This window comes from Ursus americanus, chromosome 9, assembly GCF_024610735.1.
Source record: "Ursus americanus isolate L20-20 chromosome 9, mUrsAme1.1.p, whole genome shotgun sequence".
In the NCBI taxonomy this organism is placed as follows: domain Eukaryota; kingdom Metazoa; phylum Chordata; class Mammalia; order Carnivora; family Ursidae; genus Ursus; species Ursus americanus.
In genome coordinates this window covers 6,921,400-6,945,461 of record NC_142135.1, presented here as the reverse complement: position 1 = coordinate 6,945,461, position 24,062 = coordinate 6,921,400, and the positions used below count along the sequence as shown (strand labels likewise).

At 41.8% G+C, this 24,062-nt stretch overlaps 1 protein-coding gene across 2 annotated transcripts in view; it reads left to right on the top strand.

Moving 5' to 3' along the window:
• The window catches only part of KHDRBS3 (KH RNA binding domain containing, signal transduction associated 3), a 186,791-nt gene that overhangs the window by 135,101 nt on the left and 27,628 nt on the right, over positions 1-24,062 (top strand). For both annotated transcript variants that reach the window (XR_006782360.2, XM_045812200.2), the window contains exon 7: positions 8,439-8,521. Coding sequence is in view for 1 of the 2 variants with exons in the window: in XM_045812200.2 (XP_045668156.1) it covers positions 8,439-8,521 (83 nt within the window). In the remaining variant the exon portion in view is untranslated. The remainder of the gene's footprint in view (positions 1-8,438; positions 8,522-24,062) is intronic.

Below are 24,062 nucleotides of genomic sequence, written 5' to 3'. Positions count from 1 at the left end.
TTAAAGAAGCTATTGCTATATTTCCTGCCACTTGGTCTGTACTTAGTTTTTGTTGTCATTTGGTTATTCGACATGGTCACTGTGAGCCTCCAACGTGCCGGACGTTGAACATACAGGAGAACAGGCGAGGCCTGGGCCTTACCCTTGAGGACCTTGCTGACTCAGGGCGAAGAAGGAAGGCGGAGGGATAATTCCAGGTCCCTTGTATAAGCAAGTTATCCATGGTTGTGGAAGCACAAAGGAGGGTGTGAAATTTCAGCCTGAGGTCTTCTGGTGGAAAACGTAAAAGGTGGTAGCAGAGGGAGCAGCAGGTACAGAGCATTGACAGCATGAAACAGCGAAGCTTCCAGAGGGTCCTCAGCTGGGTGCTGCCGCGTGCCTGCCCTGTTTCGGGGTAGAATGCCGAGGCAAACCCGCGAGAGACGTAGCAGTGTGTGCTGTATTTTGTAGGAACAGGAGGGGTGGGGAGTGGAGATTTGTAAGCTGGGAAGCAATAAGCTCAGCCTCACATTTTAGTGGCTAATTCTGGAGGAAGGTTTCGATGTGGGAGCACTTCCAGGCAGATGAATTAGAATGTTATATGAGTCCAGCTGAGAACTTCGGGACGATTGTGCCGCAGTCACCGTGGGAATGTAGAGATGGCAAGGGCATTGCCTTCTGGAATGGTGGTGGGAGGGGAAGGCAGAGGCACCGATTCCGCCCAGATGAGGGGAGACCGGTGGTTTCTTAGCCTTCTGTTAGGGGTGTGTGTCTCCTGCACTGCCCCACTCACAGGTACAGGACCCTATTTTAGAAGTGCAGCAAAGGAGGTAAAACTTCTTTGCGCTGCATTTTAATAATGTCAGGGAGCTCTTTTAAGCTTCTTCCAGAAGAAATTCAGTAGGTTCTTAGAATACACAAGTTCGTAATGCCCGTGCGCAGGGCAGGAGACAGGACCGGGTGGGGGTGGGTCCGACATGCTCTTTCCTCTGCGGGCACTCAGTCCAGCAATCGAATGAGCATTGACGTATCGAGCAGCCCTTCCGAGGCTGCAGGCACTGTTCCTACTCTGTGTGAAAGAAGAAACAAGACATGATCCATGTTCGTAACGGTGGGGGAGGCCAAGAGCCACTCATTTCCACGCCGTAATGGAGATGTGTGTCTGATCCATCACTGGCCTCACACGGGGGTGATAGACTGGTTCCATGGGACTGAAAAGATACAGCAGGAGACGAGAGTCCTTTAAGCCTCACAGTGAAAAATTCCGCTGGTGGAGGGGGGCGCGGAGGCTTGTCGGGAGCAGCATGTGGACTGGAAGTAATTATTGCCCTAGAGGCTCAGGACGCATGGCAAAAAATGAGGCTGACATGTTGACTGGGCCATGTCACAAAGGAGAATGTTCTCTAGGAGAAAATGCAGAAATGTGAGAAATTACCCAAAGATTTCAAGTGTAAAGAAAATCGTTCAACATGTCTGAGCGCTGCCAACAGGGACATAGCGAGTCCCCCACCCCAGGGTTGGCAGGCCTTGTAGAATAGATTCTCGGCTTAGCTGTGTGATTGAACCAAGTCTGCTAGATTTATGATTTCTACTCAATTACATGTTAACTTGCATCAAGTAATGCATTCACTATTTGTTAAAATTCCTGCCCTGGCCTCAGAAAAATCCAAAGAGGAATTTCTTAATATCAAATTAAATAAATAAGAAAACAAGCAACCAGTAACTGGGAACATTTAGAGCATTCAAAAAAAAAAAAAGAGAGAGAGAGATTGAGAGACACAGAGCTGCTGATGCCCAGATCAGTCCTCAAAGAAGCCTAATGCTGCAGGGCTCTTACCCACTCCACCCCCTGCCCTTCCTCGTGGTAACGGACTCTTGAGTCCTTTCTGATTAAACCCCCAATTGTTGTCTGCCAGCGATCTCCTCGGGTGGTAGATGATCAATAAGAATTCCCTCCACTCCCTCCTAGAAACTACAACTTGCACCTACACTCAGCTTTTCTTCCTCCTCTCCCGTCGCATGGTTCTTCACGCGCCCCTGTATTTTTCAAGTGTCGTCCGTTGAACAGACAGTGTTTGTCATGGGAGTAGCTGTGCCCCCATGACCAAATCCACCTGTGAAATCATGAAAGAAATTATGTGAGAATTGCAATTTTAATCCTTTAAAATCTTCACTGTAAAAGTATGGAAGTCAATAATTCAATGACCTAAACAATTTGAAAATTCAAGTAAATTTCTAGCATTGTAATATGCGGCAGAATAATTGAACAAGGAATGAATGACATAACTGTAGGCTTAAAATAACATAGCACTCAACATTTCAGTTATTTAAGAACGTTCTACTCATTTACAATCTTGATTCTTTATATTTAATAAGTATTAAAGTAGAATTCTTCACCCGGTGAAGCCACACTCTTGTCAGGCTGCTAACAAATCTGTGAAGAACCGTGAGCTCCACGTTGCCACACTGCGCAGTGCCATGACCTAATTACAAGCCCAGCCTTCCAGATTCACCCATGCTCTTCTGTGCCCACACCCTGTTCCCTGGGCGAGAGTCCTAAACCACAGTGTGGATCATGTCACTCGGAATCCAAATCCATGCTCCTTAACTTGGCCATTCATGATCTGGTTTATGGGTTTCTCCATTTCATTGCTGTCTGCTCTTCCACCATGGACCAACAGCAAGCTGCTTGCTTTCCCGGATGAGAAGGGTTCTCAGATGTCTCTACCTCTACTGTTTTGCACCTGCTGTTCATTCTGCCTGGTTTTTATTTTTAATGAATTTCAACAGTTGCTTTTGCTTTTCTCAGCTTTTGAAACTAAGTGCTTGCATTGGCCCTTCAGGGTCATCTTCTCCGTTCCCATTCCCCTTTGTGCAATTTTGTGCCCCCTCACTGCTCACCTTTGCCACAGCACTTGACATATTGTGTTATCATTATTTCTTTAGTAGTCCGTCTTCTCCTGCACCACACCAGAGTAGACGATGATGCGCCTTTTCCATTTATCGTGTCTAACAGAGTGCCAGGGAGAGGGTAGGTGGCAAGTGGAAGGGTTTTGTTTAATTTAACTTAATATTATTTAATATTACTCTTTCCATTAGGAATACCAGCTTCTTTTAATTTATTAACCCACCAGAATTATCAGTAATACCTGCATTACATGACTTACTGCATTGTTAAAATCCCATCAATTTTGTTGTTATGTTTTGCTTATATCTTGTCTGATAGCTTTCTCCTACTTGCATTGGTCATTGGAAGATCACCAAATTAGTAATCTGCCTTTAGTGACTGTGAGGAACACTGTGGTTTTTATATTGTGTGCTAACTGTATTCTTCACTTTTATTCTTCCTCTGCCCCTATTTATTCAGTATTCATTTTATATTTTATTCTGTCTTGTGTACTGGACAGGTAGCTCTTCAACAAATATTAAGTTCCTGCTTTGTGAAAAAACATTTTAAAAAATTAGGTGATCATATACAAAATGTATTAGCCTTATTCCTACAGAGACAGTACTGTCTCCTAGTATTAATATTTGTTTTACAAAATGGAAATCATTATAACTTCTTATTTAGATATTCATGTTTACCTAAGCCAAATAAATTGAGGTCTAATATTTAATAGATGCTTTTTAAGAGAGAATAAACTAAGGTAATCACTTTAAAACCAGTTATTTGGCTCATACCCTTGGATGTAGTGGCTTCTAATGTTCTTCATCTGTTAGTTGTATTATTTTAGAAATCCAGGAGAGAGGTCTTTATGGGTAATGCTTTAATATAATAATTAATTACATAAGCTGTCCTTCATAAAGTTCTTCATACATGCCACGTGTTTTGCTGGAATATGTACATATGTGTGTATATATGATTTCTCATCCCTTCAGAATGCTTGAGGGATTCACAATTTATAGGTAAAGAAACAGATTCTGATATGGAAGTGACCCTGACTAAAATCATTGATAGTAAATTATGGAAGTCCATCTAACTTCAGATCCTTTCTCTTACCCCTTGGCCACATTTCTCTACTTCAAGAGATCTGGTGGTAATCATTAAATTGATTAACATTGCCAATGTTCCAAAATACTTAGATTTTTTTCAGGCTCATTTAAATATTAAGTAAATACCAATTAATCCAGTGTCACTATGTAAGTGACTAACACCAGAAACCTGGTAATCAGTTTCAAGGTTGGAGTCATACTTTCATGGACATAAATGTCATTGTAAGGTATCTAATTTGATTTTATAAAATCTCATTTCTCTGGATCTTTTTGAATTCCACAGTACTATTAAAAATAACCACCGTGTGCTTGTTATTACATCTGCAGAATGTCCTCAGTTTGAAGCCTGTCTCCAGTAGCACTAGGAGGATGGCTTTTGCTCTTGTTGTTGTTGTTTATTGTTGAGTTGTAAGAGCTCTTTTTATATTCTGAATATTAGACCATTATTAGATATGTGATTTGGAAATATTTTCTCTCATCCTGTGGTAGTCTTTACACTGTCTTGCTAATGTCCTTCGATGCATAAGTTTTTCATTTTGATGAAGTCTATTTTGTATTTTCGTTGGCTGTTTGTGCTTTTGCTGGCATGTCTAAGAAACTAATGACTATTCCAAAATCACAAAGATTTACACCTACAATGTCTTCTAAGAGTTGTATAATTTTAGCTTGTAGACTTTGATGTATGATGCATTTTGTATTAATTTTTGTATACGGTGTGAGGTTACAGTGCAGCTTCGTTCTTTTGCATGTGGGTATCCAGTTGTTCCCACACCATATACTGAATAGACTATTCTGTTCCCCATTGACTTGTCTTGGCACCGTGTTGAAAATGAGCTGAGCATAGCTATAAGGGTTTATTTCTGTACTCTCAGTTCTGTTCTCTTGATCTGCATCTCTACCAGGACCTCACTGTTTTGATTACTTAGCTTTGTAATGAATTTTGAATTGGGGGAATGTATGATCTATCCTGGAGAATGTTCCATGTGTAATTGAGAAGAAAGTGTATTCCACCCTTACTGGATAGAGTGTTCTATAGATGTCTGTTACATATGATTAATTTGTTTTGTTCAAATCTTCTTTTTTTTTTATCTTTTTTTTATGGATGTTCTTTTTATTATTGAAGTTCCCAGCTATTATTGTTGGATTATATATTTCTCCCTATAATTGTGTCGGTTTTTGCTTCATGTATTTTGAGCTCTATTGTTACATATGTGTATACATATGTATACATTTTTATAATTATCATCTTGATAGACTGACTCTTTTATCATTATAAGTAAATGTGCTTTTACTCTGGTAACAGTTCTTGTCTTAAAGTCCATTTTGTCTGACATTAGTGCAGCTATCGTACCTCTCTTTTGATTTGTATTTCCATGGTATATCATCTCCATCCTTTTTCTTTCAATGTATTTTTATCTTTGAATTTAAAATGTATTTCTTCTAGACAGAATGTGGCTGGATCTCTTTTAAACATGATGCTAATTTCTGTTTCCTTTTATTCCATTGATTTTAATCCATTTACATTTAGTGCAATTGCTGATAAGGTAGGATTTACATCTGCCATTTTGCTATTTTTTCCCCTCTGTCTTATGTCCTTTTTGTACTTTACTATCTCCTTTTGTGGTTAGATTTTTTTTTTATTGCATCAATTCACTGCATTGTCATTTTTTCTTTTCTTGTTTTTTTTTTTTTTAAGATTTTATTGATTTATTTTAGAGAGAGTGCAACACACATGTGCAGGCTGGGAAAGGGGCAGACGGGGAGGGAGAGGGAGAGAGAGAATCTCAAGCAGAGCCTGATGCAGGCTCAGTTTCACGACCCTAAGATCATGACCTGAGCTGAAACCAAGAGTCAGGTGCTCAGCCAACTGAGCCACCCAGGCACCTCTCTTTTTTTTGTTTTGTTTTGTTTTGTTTTAATTATTTTCTTAGTCTGCCCTGGAGATTACTATTTACTTTTTAACTTATGTCTGTCTTTTTCATAATTATACCAATTTAATGTTAACAGTACACAAAACTTTGCTCTTCTTTAGCTCCATTCTTACCTGCCCACCTTTGTGTTGTTACTGTCATACAAGTTGCAGTTTCATACATTGTGTGCCTGTCAACACTAAATTGCAGTTATTTCTTCATGCAGTTGTTTTTTAAATCAAACAAGAGAAAAAAGGAATTACAACAAAAACACATTTATAGTTTTCTATTTCCCTAAGTACCTACCTGTATCACTGTTATTTATTTTTTCATGTGGATTCAAGTTACTTTTTAATGACCTTTCACTTTATCTTAAGGACTCCTTTTAGTATTTCGTGTAGAACATATCTGCTATTGATGAATTCTCTGTTTTTGTTTACCTGAGAATACATTAATTTTTTTTCCATTTTTGAAGGATAGTCTTGCTGGTTATAGAATTCTTGGTTGACAGTCTTTTTCTTTTAGTACTTGGAATGTGGAATCCCATCGTCTTCTGGCCTCCATGGTCTTTCTTGAGAAATCAGCTTTTGATCTTATTGAGAATCTCTTGCACATGATGAGTGGCTTCTCTCTTGCTGCTTTAAGATCCTCCATTGGTCTTTGTCTTTCAACATTTTGATGATAATGTGGGTCTCTTTGAGCTTACCCTGCTTGGAATTTTTTGAGCTTCTTGGGTATGTAGATTAAAGTTTTTCATCAAGTTTGGGAAGCTTTTAGCCATTATTTTTCTATATAATCTTTTTGCTCCTTACTTTCCTCTCTTTCTGGTATCACATTATGCATATGTTCCTGTTTGATGGTGCACAAGTCTCTGAGACCCTGTTCATTTTTCCTTATCTTTTTATATCTTCTTCCTCAAACTGGATGATCTCAATTGATCTGCCTTCAGGTTCACTATTCTCTCTACTGCCTAGTTGTATCTGCTGTTGAACTTCTCTGGTGAATTTTTCATTTCACTTTTTATACTTTACAACTCAGATTTCTTTGGATTCCTTATTTTCTGTATCTGTATTAATATTCTATACTTGATGAGGCATTGTTTTCATACATCAGTTCTTTAGACACAGAGTATCCTTTAGTTTCTTGAATATATTTCAAATAACTTATTTAAAGTCTTTGTCTAGTGAGTCCAGTGTCTCAGCTTCCTCAGGGACAGTTTCTGTTGATCACTTTTTTCTTGTGTATGAACCATACTTCCATGTTTCTTTGCATATCACTTAATTTCTTTTTAAAACTAAAGATTTAGGGGCACCTGGGTGGCTCAGTCGGTTAAGTGTCTGCCTTTGGCTCAGGTCATGATCCCAGGGTCCTGCGATCGAGTCCTGCATCGGGCTCCCTGCTCAGTGGGGAGTCTGCTTCTCTCTCTCTTTCTCTTGCTTGCTCTCTCTCAAATAAATAAATAAAATCTTTAATAAAAAATAAAACTAGAGATTTAACTTAATGTGTCAACTGTGGAAATCAGATTCTCCTTCCTTCCAGTATTTTTTGTTTTCCTTTTTTATTTAGTGACTTTTCCAAACTAATATTGTAAATTTTATTATGTGTTGTCACTGAAGTGCCTCCTGTTACCTTAGTGGTCAGCTAATGACTGGACAGCGATTTTATTGAATGCCTGCAAACTAAGTCCCTACCATGTTGGAAAAAGTCATTAAGACTCAGCCAGTTGGTTTACAACTGACTCTTTCCTTGGCCTTGCCTTTCCTTCTTGTGCTGAACCTGCAGGTCATCCCAAGGAGAGAGATCAGGACCTTCCCAGGTCTTTCCTGGGGTTCTGCATGGTGCTATGCACGCATGTAGCCTTCTAGATTCCCAGGAGTATGTCAGAGCTCTTCAAAGGGCTAATGGATATCTCATCCTCCCACTTCTCTTGCTGGCTTTTGATTAGACTGTTGTTTGCTTCACCATCTCGAACAGCTAAAACCTTATGTAATTGTCTCTAATTATTTTCTTTGAATACCCTCAGGGAAAAGGCATTTTGCACTGGATGAGCTCCAAGTCAGGCCAAATACAATCCTCTGGGAATGAGGTTTTGGAAGAACTCTACCCTTTTCTGCTTCCTCCAGTGGCCTCCAGCCTGCTGGTGTCCACTGTGGTTACAGCTGTTGGTTTTCAAGGCTCCTGCAGAGCTGGGAATGGTGGGCTGGAAAAGGACTCATTAAAACATCACAGAACTCACTGCTTGTAACAAGATTCAGCCAAGTTTTTAAAAATAAATGCTCCTTAGATCTCTGCAAACCTTTTGTTAATTTTCAGAGTTTTGAAAATGTTGATTCTGACAATTTTCACCAGCTTCTTTTTGCTTTTTTAGAGAAAAAAAATTGGGAGGTTCTTACTTGTCATTTTCACTGATATTACTCTTTATGTTTTTCTTTACACTATACCTAGATATATATTTAAGTGTAGCTGAATTAATAAGGAGTCCCTAAAAGCAGGGTGGTTCTTTTTTTTCCAGAAACTTTTCTGACCTTTTTTTGTACTTCTCTAATTTTATTTTAGGACTATGATGATGGATATGGCACTGCTTATGACGAACAGAGTTATGATTCCTATGATAACAGCTATAGCACCCCTGCCCAAAGGTAAGCATTGATCTCTGATTAGACCCTATTAACAGACACTTTTGCCCATCCACATATATACACTCTGGGATGATCGGACGGCGAGGGTACTGTGACTTGGCTTGCTTTGTTTCTTGTTTGTTTTAATTGGAGAAGCACTCTCTGTCCTACCAACTAGCATGTATTACTCCTCCAAATTTATTGTAGTGTTAAAGCAATGAGGCTTGAAAAATAAAAATTGAAATTTTTTTTTACTCTAAAAATTTAACTTAGTGTTCAATATATTCTGAGGAGGAACAGTGTCTACAAAGTCTGTGGCTATGCAAGTGCTCGGGCTTAGAATCACATCAGCAATGTGTAAATATCCTACACTGTAAGTGCCTGAGGTGGAAAGGCCCAGAAGTTTTTGTTTGGCATTCAGATAACGTTTCTGTGTCTTAGCAGCAGTGATCCTGTTTTCTAACAACTTCAGATTCCTATCTGTGAGTAATGAGGTGGCTCCAATTCATTTTCTAAAGAGGTATTTACCCAGAAATAAGTAAGTGTTATCAGAGGCAAAATAGAGCTTTCTAGTTACCTCTTGTGATAATATACCTTGATGTTCATTGATATATGAAATCAGTGTTTATTCCTGTGCAGAATGTTTTCTTAAATGTCTAGAAACCTCTTGCTTTATGTTTAAAATTCTAAGTGGAGGACAAAGGCAGACATATATACAAGACAAAATGTTGGCTTTATGAAGCATAAAAAAAATAAGGTCTATGTGGTTGTTTTGATGAACTCATGTAGTTCCAGGTAACTTCGAACAAGTAGTTATTCCTGAGCTCTGGTACTGAGGTTGGCAGGGATATGAAGTTCTTTCTTGTTTTTGGCTCATGTTAGATTTTTTTCTCCTATAACTTGTAACAGTTAAGAACCTTCAAACTTGGACTCTCAACGGGTCTTTTTGAGTGGGAGCCTGGACCACTGTGCTCCATCCTTGAGAGTGTTGGCACAGCCTAGGGGACTGGCGCTGATGGGTGCAAGCCAAGACTTTACATACGGTACCTGGTGTAAGTGTCCCGGCAGCCGTATCAAGTGTGTGGCACCGTTCCCACTGTAGAGATGAAGGATTGAGGAATGTGCCAGAAGTCCCATGTGGAGTGTAAGCCTTTACCTACAGGTCTCATTTAATCTGAATGGTGACAGCAGGAGTCACTGTATCTCAGAGAAGTCAATGACCAGTCCAGAATGTGAGCCCAGACTCAGAAAGCTTGTAGCCTTTCCAGTTTAAGCTGTGATAACGATAATAATGATGATGGTGACATTATTAATATGATGGATCACAAGCACTCACTCCTTCAGTCATTTATTCCGCTCACATTTATTGAATGTCCGAGTGTGTTGGGCTCTGTGCTCAATCTTGGAATACAAAGATTATTGAGACAAAGGCTCTTTCTTTGAAAAGCTCACGGGCTAGAAGGAAACGACAATAACAACAGCAGCAAAATACGCCAAAGCGACGTAGTATGATCATCGTTGTGAGAGGTCTGAGGAAAAATTCCGTATTTCCAGAAGAAGCCAGTGCTAAAGTCTGCTTGAGAATCCTGAGCACGTTTCACTGAGAAAGGGAAGCACGAGTGGGAGTCTCTCGGGTACGAACAGGGAAGGGCATTTCACAGAGCTGGAATAGCAGGCCATGGGGTTTGGAGCAGTGAATGGTGTCTGGAACTGCACTTCCTCTGTAGAGCTGGGAGGTGTGCTGCACGGGAGGGGGGCAGGCCACACACTCCCTGCGGGCTGCTGAGGCTCGGTGCTGCAGCCAGCCAGCCATAGGGAGCCCCGAAGAGTTACACGCCAGGGACGGTGCGTTTTGGCTTGAATTCAGTGTCATTCCATGGCAGTGGAGGGGCTGGACTGACAGGTGGTGAGCCTAGAGGCAGAGACCAATTAAGAGGCTGGTACATTATAAGTCCTTTAAATGTCAGGGAAGACTCACTTAAAGAGACATCTTGCCTGACAGCCAGTCTGCCTTCTTTGAAGTGATCTTTTCAGTGTTGCAACTCACCACAACTGAAGGAGGGCAGAGAATTGTGTGAGAATTGCCCACGTTGACAAATGTAGAAGCCACTCTTTGTTAGGTATTCTGAGTAGTCATTTAATCCTCATGACCTGTGACATAAACATCAGTACTTTTCCAGAGGAAGGAAACTGTGATTTCCAAGAACTAGGGAACTTGTCTGGGATCCCGCAGCTTACAAGCAGAAGAGCAGGCTTTGCCCCGGGGTCCACGGCCGCACGCGTCCTCCCCGCAGCGCCTCAGGCACGACGGAGCAGCTGCCGTACTGTAAACGCAAGGGGAAGCAGCCGTACTGTGGGGTAGGATGAAAAGATGCTTTTATGGACTGTATGAGTTTGCTAGAGTCACTGTGACAAATTACCACAGTCCAGGTGGCTTAAGCCACAGAATTTTATTTCCTCCCAGTTAGAGAGGCTAGAAGTCCAAGGTCCAGGTGTTGGGGGATTTGCTGTTGTCTGGGGCTTCTTCCCTCAGCTCACAGATGGCCCTCGGCTCACAGATGGCCTCCGCCTCGCCGTGGCCTCACATGGTCTGTCCCCTGTGCATGCACATCCCTGGTATCTCCGTGTGTGTCCACGTTTCTTCTCCTCTGATGGTACCAGTCATATTGGATTAGGACCCACACAGGGCTTCACTTGAACTGAATCACCTCTCTGAGGGCCCTGTCTCCAACCACAGTGCCATTCAGACGTACTGGGTCTGGGGCTTCAACATACGCTTCGGACAGGGGACACAGTCCAGCCCATAACATGCACATACCATAACACTGGGTTAAGCACAACACTCTGTGTCTCAGAATTAGAAATGCAGTGTAAACCCGTTAGGGTAGCAGACTTTCAGCTCCTCCCCAGGACCGGAGAGTGAGTACTAGCAAGGATCTTCAGCTGTCGTGCATTACTCTGTGCCTGGTCCTCTCGGTCCTCTCTCCCCTCTCAGCACGCCCTGAAATATTGCAAAACTCTGGTCTAAACATGTCATCCCTTTACATACAGGCTCAGGTGAAGTGGCTGATCCACACTCAGCAGACTGAGCAGTGGTCCAGACCCAGCTGGGCCCCACGGCATCCCCTTTGTCCTTTCTGCCATTGCCTCTCCATTCTCCTCTCATCATGGCTTTGATTTCAGTGCTGGCACGAATTCCTACTAGTATTTCCCATATACAGTATTCAAAAATCTAATACTTTTTTTTTTTTTTTAAGATTTTATTTATTTATTCGACAGAGAGAGAGCCAGCCAGCGAGAGAGGGAACACAAGCAGGGGGAGTGGGAGAGGAAGAAGCAGGCTCATAGCAGAAGAGCCTGATGTGGGGCTCGATCCCAGATCGCCGGGATCACGCCCTGAGCCGAAGGCAGACGCTTAACCGCTGTGCCACCCAGGCGCCCCAAAATCTAATACTTTGTGATGCCTTAGAATCCCATAGGAATTAGGCCTCCATCCGAGCTGGAAGTGTTGCCTTGTCAGACTTGGGCTACCTTAATCAAACCTAAAATTTCATTTATGCTGTGTGTTAACGTTGTAGGCCACACTAATGAAATTAAGAGTCTTATTTTTCCAATTTTACATTAGATCCTTTCAGCAAATAGCATCCAGTGCCACTACTCTCAAGGAGCATACAGCCTCAGTGTTCACTAATAGATAATACCGTGTGACACTCAACAATCTGTGGTCTACAATTCCTTGATTTTGACACTTCAGGGTCTGTAAAATTAATTTCGTACTTCAGTAATTCTCTCAATCAGAATTCGAAAGCGCATTCTGTGCCGTAGTTGTCAGGTGCAGTATGACTGCAGGATTCTGTACCTGGTCTGCTCTGAGATGGCCGAGCTCTCCTGAAAATGTTCTGTGACGCATCACGGTGTGGAAGCACGGGCCTGAGCACAGCTCCACCGGCACCGTCCACGCGGCAGCCGCTCGCTCGCGTGGCTGTGCAGACACACCGGAGTCCAAAACTCAGCATGAAATAAAGAAAATAAGATAAATATATTACTAAAATTAATTTTATCTGTTTCTTTATCTTTTCTTCTTCTTCTTCTTCTTCTTCTTCTTCTTCTTCTTCTTCTTCTTCTTCTTCTTCTTTTTTAAATGTGGCTGCTAGAGAACTTCATATTACAAATTGTTCTTGGATAATGCACTTAGAGACTCTGGCTCGCTCTCTCTGTGGCACAACGGCACGCTGTAGTGCCTCTAGATTAGGGCCCACGCCCTTGGGGGAAGCAAGTCAACTCACCGGGTGCAGAAAGAAAATTAGAGTGGGTCAACCCGTATTCATCCTTCTAAAATTTCCATTGTGATGCTTCTTGTGACGTGTAAACAGAACTTGTTGATACTCTAGTGCGCGTGTTACACAAAGACAGTCAACAGTTACAAGACCAGAAGTGTTTTCTTTCTGATACGAATGTGTTATCAAACCGTTCTGGAGATCTGCGACACAGTGGGTAAGAGTCTGGCTGACCTGTATTTAGACCCCGCTTTAGTGTTTTCTGGTTATATGGCTTTGGGCAAGTTACTTGACCTCTCTAAGCCTCAGCTTGTAAAATGTATAACTCTGTTTCTTCTGTAGATGGTCAGCCTGAACGCTGAATAAGGCAGGAAAGCCCACACAGTCTGTGGGAGTTGTTGGCGGGGAGGGAGAAGGCGTGTCATCCACGGTGTCTTTTCTGTGAGAGAACTAATGAGGTAATCTAGGTAAGGCAGTTAGGGCATTGTGCTGAGTAAATCCTAGTTCCTGCCCTCCTTCCCCAGGTCTCAGTTATTCTGCATCTCATCTCACATAGGAAAGGCACTAGAAAATCTGGAAGGGTTGTGTGAGTAAATGATTTATGGGGAAAATGAGAAGAGAGAGGGGACCCTTTTGGAGGGCTACTCCCCCCTGGGATGGTCAGCTTCAGTATGTAACATAAACTGGGATTAGTAAACTGAGCGGCTATAATGTATTGAAAACAAAATGGAGCAAGACAGCAGGCTCATATGGCTGCCCGTTGGGTGTTGTCACCTGCTGTGCAAAAGGGTCCCTTTCAGTAATGACGCTTAGACTTTATAAGCTGGAATCATTTTATGACACTGGTTTGTGGTAGACCTCTCAGGGGGTTTTACAAATTAGGAATTTTTTCTCCCAACTTTCAAATACCTTGTATTAAAATTAGAGTACAAATGAGAATCCCTGCAGAGTGATAGAAAATTCAGTATAGTTCAGCTACATTTCCCCATTGATTTTTGTAATGACCTTGATAGTGCTAATATTGTAGTGTAAAACATAGCATTGTTTCTCTAACTTCACGCGTTTAATGAATAACAAGCTGTCAACACAATTACTGTGAAGAGAAGTATGGACTATTCTTTATAATATTGGAATTGTTCTAATATACATTGACTCAAAAATAGTTATCGGTTGTTTTCTTTAGACACCCCTCCTGAATAGCAATGGTGAATAAAAAGTGCAGGTAATAGATGACCTCAGGCACCTGCCCCTCCACTGATATGACTTGAGACTTCACAGAAGTCCTCACTTCAACTCTGAGAAACCACATTCTAGATTAAACAGAATCCGTTCTCTATTGGATGTTTCATTTCTAGTCCTGAAACACTTGCAGCTGTATGACACGATGACCATAGTTAATAACACTGTATTGAATTCGGGAAGTTTGCTGGAAAAGTAGATTGCAGGTGCTCTTACACACAAGAAGGTAACTATGTGGAGAGAAAATATATTGAGGTTTAATGTAATAATCATCTTGCTATAAATTTGTAAATCAAGTCATCACGTTTACAACCTTTTATATAACTTTTATTAAAATTATCACAGTATCTTAGTTCGTGTGCCTAGTAATTGTAAATTCTCAAAGGAGTATTTGATTCCTATTGTGATCATAAAAACAACAAAAAGGGTTTCAAAAACAGTGTTAATACCCCGAGCATAGGTGGCTGGCTGTGTGGTAAGAATAGTGAGTTTCCGGATGAATTTAGTACGACGTTCCAGTTTCCCAGGAGCTTTGTGGTTTGACCGTACTTTACATATTTCATCCCATCCTCCAAAATCTCTGTGAAAGCACTTAGAATTTCTGAAAAAAACAGGAATTAGGAATAATAGCTGCCAGCGTGGGAGGATCTGTTGAGTCTAGCACTCAGCATTTTTGTTCTGTACATACAGTATCCCCAGTTTCCACAGTGGCCCTCCATGGTGAGTGTCCCACACACAGAAGTTGAGGACAGCAATGTTTAGCAACTTTCCCAAGAATACGTAGCTGAGAAGTACCGGAGCCAGGTTTTTGTCTGATGCCAAGCACCATTATCCAGCTGAGAAAAATTTTTTAAAACGTAAAATCATATTAACTTGTTTTTGTAAAACAACACCTAAGCCCCTTTATCCAGATAGGCGGGGTGATGGAAGCTGCCAGAGCCGTGAGTACTCTTGGTTTGTTTTCAAATACCAAATCCAAGGAAAGCAATGAGACAAAAACTAACGTTGCCACATGCCTGCCGCCTCGTTGCTGTTGCTTCCGTTGGCAGCTTTAGGATCGTGTGTCCAGCAACGCCTTCCCAAGGGCCGGCTACGGAGGTTGGAAGAGGATTTGGAATTTTCACTTTAGAAATGACCTGTTGTTTAACTTAAGTTGTAACCATGTAAACATCAGTAAAGCTGTTTCTCAGAAGATAATCGCTGTGCATGTGGTGTCATGGTTGCCCGTCTAGGACTTTTAAAAGCAGGACTGGTTTGGCGTGGGTTAAGAGTTTGCTCACTCTGCCTTGAGAGGTATACTTTCACCTCGCCCGCTCCTCTGGGCTCTTGTCTACTTGCTGCAGTTACCGACGATGCCTCCTGGCGCAAACTAAGTGTAACCTGTCGACAAACGTGTCCAGTCTGAATTGTGTAGACATTGGCCAAAAGCAGAGATATGAACCCAAATTACACCGTAAATGCATAAATTCTTTAATTCTCAGCCAAAGACTCTAGTAAGAAAGAAGGGAGAGAGGGCTATCGTAAAAAGGTGAAGGCATCACCTAGAAGGGAAGGGGGAAGGAACAAGCAGGCTGAAGTGCTGGCAGGAACGAGAACTGCTCTGATGATGGTCATTACGCGCTGAGCGCCCACTGCAGAGCGTTGGTTACACTCCGGGGTGTGTGTGTGTGGGGGGGGTCTGTCTCCTCTGATACTAGCTTTAACCTTAACAGGTGGAAATGATCATCCCCGTTTTATTCTTGAGAACACCGAGACCAGAGAAAGATTTAATAAGTGGTCCAACTTACCCCCTTGGTGACATTTGATTTCAGAACATTTTCTTTCTGTTATGAGTGTTTTTCCAAAAGTATACATACCACGGATGCTTCACAACACGATTTCAGATGGCACACAGGCAGACCTTTTTTCCTACAGTTCTAATGATAGATTTTAAAGTCAGGGGGAAAATAGCATGTCAAGCACATGATTTTATGAATATTGCTGTAATTCAGGTGTACGTTGAAGTGAAAACGAAGTCAATACAGAGAGTAATGTGAAGTCACTGGTAGGATGAGCGGTGCACATGGGCGACAGAAGTCCTGCGAGCCGTCTGGGAGGGACTGCAGTGTGGCCATCAGCGCACTCCGCGTTTGTTTACTGGGTCCTGGCCCGCTGGGGTGTGCCGTTGCTGAGACGGCGGGGCGGTCAGTGGACCGGCGCCAGGATCGGGCCTCCCTTGGGGTTACTAAACTCGATACTTTGACTGTATTGAAAGCAAGCCCACAGGGGGGTACGCTCCACATGTCCAGGGCCAGGTTCTTCTACCTGTGGCCTCCAAGCTGAGCAGAAGAACCGGAGCTTGGGCTTGAAGAGAGCCGGCGCGAAGCCTGACTTGTCAGCTACGTGCCTTTGGTCAGGCTCACACTCTCCGAGCCTCAGCTTCCTCAGTCGTAAGAGTCAAGCCTGAGATGGGACGGTGGTTCTCAGGGATAAAACCCCTCCTGTGCTGACCGCTCGGAATCTTCGTGCGTGACCTCGATGCGTCCGCGGGAGCACAGGCCTGGGGCAGACGCGGGCGGGCGGCCGTAAATCACCTGCCGCTGTCAGTTCGCTCTTTCGCGTTCTTGAGAATGCACGAGATTTATCACGGAGGAATTGCAGAATAATGGCAGGATGTGAAAACAGAGTCCACCGGGGAGATGTACTACATCATTTGGATTTAGCGCTGCCATCTGCTCAACAGCGTTGAGAAGACTAACGTGGTGCTTATGATCAGCCATTCAGAGCCGCCGCAGGTGCTGCGGAGCGCACGCACGGGGAGTCGCTGCCGAGATGCGGGGTGTGCGACAGGGCTTCCGTAAAGTTGGGGTGTTGCTCACCAGACCCCGATTTTAAACCTTCACTATGACACGTGAAGGTCTGTTAGATCAAACCACCTGCTCTGACGCTACCCATGTTGCCTTTCGTCATGTCTCACACATCCTTAAAATGTATTTTTATTGATTTTTAGAAGAATTTTCCAGACAAATCCTGTATGGATTTAGTTATTTTGGGATGTGATTGAGTTTAAAAGACTGTGGACTATAAAGCCAGGTGCACCTGGGTTTGAACCCCAGCCCCATCACTTCCTTAGCTGCATGATTTTGGCCGCATTACTTAACTTATTCCAGTCTTTTCTCATCTGTGAAACGATGACAATATCTGACTTACGAGATTGTGATTAGATGGAAAGGCAGCTGTGATGTAAACAGCAGTTCAGTCAGCTCGCTAACGTTGTACAGACTGAGCACCCCACACGGCGCCCTTTACAGCCTTAGGGCAGTGGGTGGCTATTATTATCCCATTTTATAGATGAGGAAACGGAGGCACAGACTTTGTGCGACATGGGAAATAAGTGCTGGGGCTGGCCTGGGAGCCCTGATGGTCTGAGCACGCTGCTCTGCTGCCTCTCTGTGCACCTGTTAGGAGTACAGTCTCTGCATCTAGAAACTTGTTCAGCCTTTTTCTGAGGAAGACTGCAGTCAGTAAAATCCCAACAAATTAACAATCTGAATAAAATTATACATGTCATTTTGATTCCCCATTTGCGAAATAGAGAGGTGTTGAAGGCTTCATTTAATTTAGATTGTTTGGAATCAGAACATGTTTGGAAGCACAGACTTGAGGTCAAAGCTTGAAGTTACTTGGGAAGGATGATTTATAATAGAGAACGTCAGGGTGCTTGCATTTCTCAGAATCTAGTCAAACCTCATTTACCGGACTTACGACTTTAGAGGCTGACATAATTCAGACATGGTAGAGATTGGATTTTTCCCCTCTATTTGTCATCATGAAGGGATATGTTCCTTTCGGAAAGTAATTTACAAGTGTTCATCAAGAGCCTCAAAAGTGTTTGTAAACTTTGACTCGGTATTTGCACAGCAAATGCCTGAACTTACTATATACAGTGAGTGTCTGACAGTGTGAGCGAGTATGTTTAAAAGCTCTTTAAAAAGAATAAACAGTTTTGGAAAGAGATACGACAGTTAGATATAAGGAAAGAGACCTATCTGTATCACCTTGGCCAAAGTAACAGAGATGAAACGGTACCTTTATGAAGGCCAAGTCAGGACTTGGTCAGTGAGGGTGGGGGGCCAGTGGATCTGAATCCCGGCTCGGCGCCGGCAGGCGGTACAGCTGAGGCCCTGTTACTGGACATGCCCTCCAGGTTCCACATCTGGAAACCGCGGGCTATAGTAGCAGTAAGCACCTCGTAGGATGGTTACCGAGTTAAATGAGTTAATAGACACAAAGCTCTTTGAACAGTTCTGACACATTGTAAATGCCGTCGTTAGCCATCATTACTTCAATTATCTAAAATCCTGGGGGCTAAGAGTCTTAGATTCCGAATTTTTGAATTTGGGAAGACAGTATGGTTACATACCATATGTTCTACAATTCCAGCAGAGTCTGCTTGTGCTTCTCCAGGGTAGTGGTTACCCCTTGGATCATTTGAAGTTTATGATTAAGGAAAATGTGATTACAGAGGGGTGAAAAGCATGTATGGCAAATTGAAAAACAAGATTTCTGAAGAGGGACATGGTGTTCAGCCTTGGCAGTTTGTAATCTTACCAATATAACAATATTGTTAGTGCTAGCAATTAATTTTTAAACAGGATGGACTAAAGGATTGGGAGAGGACCATCCCATCCAGTAGGAGCCATTATGGTAGCCAGGCCACTCTTGATTTGGCCCCGATTTTTATCTGTAGCCTCACGTCGGGTCACCCACCGATGGTCTAACCTTATATTGAATTGTGGGTAATTCACTCAATACTCACGAAGTAGATGTCAAAGCATGAAGTATGAGAGTAAATTTATTCCTTCGTGGCTCCTTCAATTATTTTCTTCACACATACCTTTTAAAGACATTGTGATTATATATTTCTATAAAAATTACATGCATTTCTTTAAAGACTTTTCCAAGATGGCACAAACAGGGTAACTTGCTTTTCTTTACATTTTCATCCTTGCCAAATTGCTTGCAGTGGAGTGGCGGTTCCTTGAATCTGTGGTTTTGCCATCTAGCAGCCTTCTCCGACCCGCTCTTCATGGCACATCCCCTGTCCAGCACTAGGCTGGTCTTCTGTGTTTTCAAAATACTCTCATCGTCTCCATTCTCCAGTAGTACCTACCAGACTACTGAGAATCTGTCTCCTTGTTATATAGAGAGGCTCTCCGTAGCGGGGACCCTTTGTATTCGTCTTTCTGTTCCCCATACCTCCTGCAATACCAGTCAGAGAAGTGATCTGTCTGTGATTTTCAGTTTAATGGATAAGATTTAAGAAGTCTATATCTGTTTTAAAAGTTTCTTTACTGGAAACACAGTAAAAAGTCTGATAGCATTGAAAGTCTCCTGTGAGAATGCATGTCGTCCTCACTCTGGCTGTTTAGAAGTATCACTGAAACAGCCTTAAAACAAACAAACAAACAAAAAAAACAAGCAAAAACAAAGTAGGTGCCCAAACCAATCTTCTGTTTGTTATTTTTAATCTGGATTTTGGTGTAGCACAGCTATCGGAAAGTTTTTAAACTCTACAGATAATTTCGATGGGCTGCCAACATTGGGAACGATCCTTCTGGACTAGTAAGCGTTATCTGATGAGGTGTTATGTATAAAGCCCTTCTCGCAGTGCCTAGCAGGTAGTTGCTAAGTCAATGTTTGTTTCCCAAAGAAATGCAGTATTGGAATTTCTATAGAGTCTTCCACTCTTTCGTTCGGCAAACAATTATTGAGTACTTACTGTGTTCCTAGAAGTATCCCAGGTGCTTAATAAGTATCCATGAACAAAAAAGGTAAAGATCATGCCCTTGTAGTACTTAAATTCTAGTGCTGCTCCTGTGTCACTATGACAGCCGTGCTCAGCTTCATGGAGGAGGTGATCAAAGACTTGAAGGAGAGAACAGAGTTGGCCCGAGAGCACATCTATGGGACCAGCCGTCTGTACAAAAGACCTCTGAGCGGTCTGTCTGGTGTCTTCTGGCATCCTTAATGTCCATTGTCTTCCATTTGAGTTTGTAATTTTAAATTTTTTAAAAGGAAACTTCAAATTTCCCTTTGGAATAAGATATTTTTGAATAATTTGGAACAAAATGTTTCAACTGTCCAAGAATATATTGCAGTAATTCTTCCTGTCTGTTAGTCTCAGTATGATTGAAGGAGCTTGCAGACTTAAAACTATGAAGATACAGGAGACTGTTGCCTTGGCCTGTGACAGCTTTGGTTTGCAGGATAATGGCTCTCAAAAATACCCACATCCTCATCCCCAGGACCTGTGGTTATGTTCCCTTACATGACAGAAGGGACTTTATGGATGGGATTAAGGATCTTGAGATGATGGGGAGATTATCCCTCATGATCGTAATTGCAAATTCCTTTACCAAAATATATTAGCAAATCAAAAATCAGTTACTTTATCATGACCAAATAGAGTTTCTCTCGGCAATGCAAGATTTATATAATACATGAAACTAAATCAGTGTAATTCACCACATTAACTAACGGAGAAGAATCATGTGATCATTTCCATAAATGCAGGAAAAAATTTGACAAAATTTAACATATACTGATGATTAATAACAAATAGAGGTCTGAGCAAACTGGAAATATGGGACAGTTTTCCCCAGCTTGATAGAAGACATCTGCGAGAACACACACATACACACACACACACACACACACACACACACACCCTCAAGCTAACATCATTCTTCACTGAAACATTCCATACGTTCCTGCTAAGAGGGGGGACAGAGCAGGTTTGCCCACACTCCACTTGCACTCAGCATTGTGCTCAGAGGCCTGATTTGTGCAGGAAGGTGAGCGAAAAGGAGCAATAGGCATACAGATGGAAAAGGAGGAAGTAAACTGTCTTTAGTCACTGATAACATGATCAGGTAGTTGGAAATCCTAAGGCACCCACTAAAAAAACTACTCAGACTAATCAGTCAGTTTGCCAGTTGTGATGCAGTCAGTATACAAGTCCTGTATTTCCACGGACTAGCAGTTAGCAAGTGGAAGACAACCCCCAGAGAGACCGTGTGCAATAGCGTCAAAAAACATAAAATACTTAGGGATCACTTTTGGTAAATTTACAAAGTTGTGTGATGTCACCATAATCCCATTTGGGAACTTTTTTTTTTCTTTTTCATCACTGCAATGAATTCCAACTCTTATAATTAATCCCTTTGGTGGCCCCAGCCCCATCCCACCACTAATCTCATTTTGTTTTTATAGATTTCCCTTTTCTGAGCATTTCATTTAGATGTAACCAAAATATAAGATTTTTTACATCGGTATTTTTCACTTAGCATTATGTTTTAGAGGTCCATCCGCATCATAGCATTTATCGGTATTTTATTCCTGTTTTATTACCAAATGGTGTTCCATTTATGGATATACTGCATTTTGTTTATACTTTTACTAGGTGACCGATACTGTTGTTTTCACTTCTTAGCTCTCACGAGCGACGCTTCTGTGAACATTTATGTGCACATGTGTGGAGCTTGTGTTTTCGTGGGTAGATATCTAGGAGCAGAATTGCTGACTCAAGTGGTAATTTTATGTTTGACTTTTTAAGAAACTACCCAACTGTTTTTTCAAAGTGATTCTACCATTTTAAATTTCTACCAGTGATGTGTGAGGATTCTTAAGGATAATTATAACAAAAATGTGCAAGATCTCTTTACTGACAACTGTTACTAAAACATTGGTTATAGAAAGTAGTGAAGGCCAAACTAAACGGCAATGCATAGCCCACGTTTTTGCATTGGAAGACTCAATATTGATAAGACGTTGATTCTCCCTGAAATTATCTGTAAATTCAGTACAATTACAATAAAAACCCCTACAAGTTTGTTTGTTTGTTTTCGTTTGGTTTGGGTTTTGTTTGTTTTGGGGGGTTTTGTTTGTTTGTTTCTTTTTTTTTTTTTTTTTTAAAGATTTTATTTATTTATTTGACAGAGATAGAGACAGTCAGCGAGAGAGGGAACAGAAGCAGGGGGAGTGGGAGAAGAAGAAGCAGGCTCATAGTGGAGGAGCCTGATGTGGGGCTCGATCCCATAACGCCGGGATCACGCCCTGAGCCGAAGGCAGACACTTAACCGCTGTGCCACCCAGGCGCCCCTGTTTGTTTGTTTCTTTTTGGTACAAGATGATGAGGTGGTTCTGAAATAAAAGAAATTCAGAGGACCTAAAATAGCTAAGGTAGTCTTAATAATGAAGAACGGGTTAGGAATACTGACTTTTCCAATGTATAAAACCCCGGTAGTGAAGCCATTGTGGTACTGTGGAAGGGTGGAGGAAAGGCCAGTGAATATCCAGAAATGGACCCACACAGAATTGCTTTCAAGGGCAGCAAATTAATTCAGTGGGTAAAGAATTGTCTTTTCAGTAAGTAATGCTATAACAATTAGAGATGTGTGTAGGTGGGGATAGCTTTGATTTCACACACACACACACACACACACACACACACACACACACCCCTCACACCATTTACAAAGGTTAATTTGAGATGGTTCGAGATTACAGGTTAAAGTTAAATTTATAAAGCTTGTAGAAGAAAATATTGAAACAATAGAAATCAAGAACAGATTTAGAAATTTGACTTTATAAAATTTCAAACATATTCTAATCAGAGGACATCATTAGAAAATAAATAAATAAGCCACAGTCAGGAAAACATCTTTGCAACACATACATCTGACAAAGTACTTTTTTCTATACGAAATAAACTGTGCAACTCATCAAGAAAAACATAACCCAATTTTGTAATAGGCGAAAACCTAGACCAGAAATTTCACAAAAGTGTGTATTCAAGTGGCCATGAAGAATATGCAAAAATGCTCAGAGTCACGGGTCATCAAGGAAATGCAAGTGCAGATTAAAAGCTCAGTGAGAGACCACCACACTGGCGCTAGAATGGTTAAAGTAAAAATCACTGAGCGTCAAGTGTTGACAAGGTTGTAGGGCAACTGGAACTCATACAGCACAAGGATGAGAAGTTTGGCAGTTTCTTTAAAAACTGAACATATTTGTACCCTATATACCCGTAATTCTACTCCTAGTAATTTTATCCCAGAGAAATAAGAATATGTATCCAGAAAAAGCTTTATGTAACAATGTTCAGAGTGACGTTATTTATGAGAGCCAGGACCTGGAAACAGCCCAGATGCCCTTCCACGGAGGAATAAACTGTAATGTGTTCAGACCATGGAACGCTGCTGAGCAGTGAAAATGAAGGGAATCATGGCACCTGCAGTAACATCGATGAAACTAAGAATACTTGTAAAAAATACTTGCTGCAAAGCTGCCAGTCTGAGTTGGTGTTTAGTCGTCATCTACTTAACCGTCGCTGATAATAGATGGCCATTTTACCGGGCATCTGGCATACCAGAAGGGGGAGAAGGAAGCAAGCCAGTGGAACGGTCCAGTGAAGGGCACTGAGTTGGTGTGTGCTGGTAATAAGTAGTCCTCAGCGAGGCTCAGGCCTCGAGTGCCTCAGGAAAGTGCAGAAAGTGTCCAGAGAAAGATCGGTAGAGGCCAGTTTGTGGCAGACCCAAATACCAGGCTCAAGGATTTTACACGATTTTTTGACCCTTTTAGACCAAGGTGTTCTGCACACCCTCCACCACCATGCCGGTCCAAGCTCACCTCCTCTTGCTTGCTTCTAGAATACCCGTAGCCTCCATGCGGTTTGCCCCACCTCCACTTGCAACCATTTTCCTGTCATTTCTCCGTACTGCAGCTGAATGATTTTTTTTCAAGTGCTGTAATTATATTTTCTCATGATATTAAGCAATTTTCCTTCATAACTACAATTTTATATTGAAGTAATTTCTCTGATCAATGTCTGTATGCTTGACGTTTTTTCACTGTCATAACCCGCCCCCCTCCCAGTGCCTAGCACAGCACCTGAAACAGAAAATGCTCAGTAAATATTTATTGACTAAAATGGGGAGGTAGAGAATTTAACTTCACGTCAGTAATTTTAAAACAGAGTATTTGATTTGAACTTCTTAATGTTG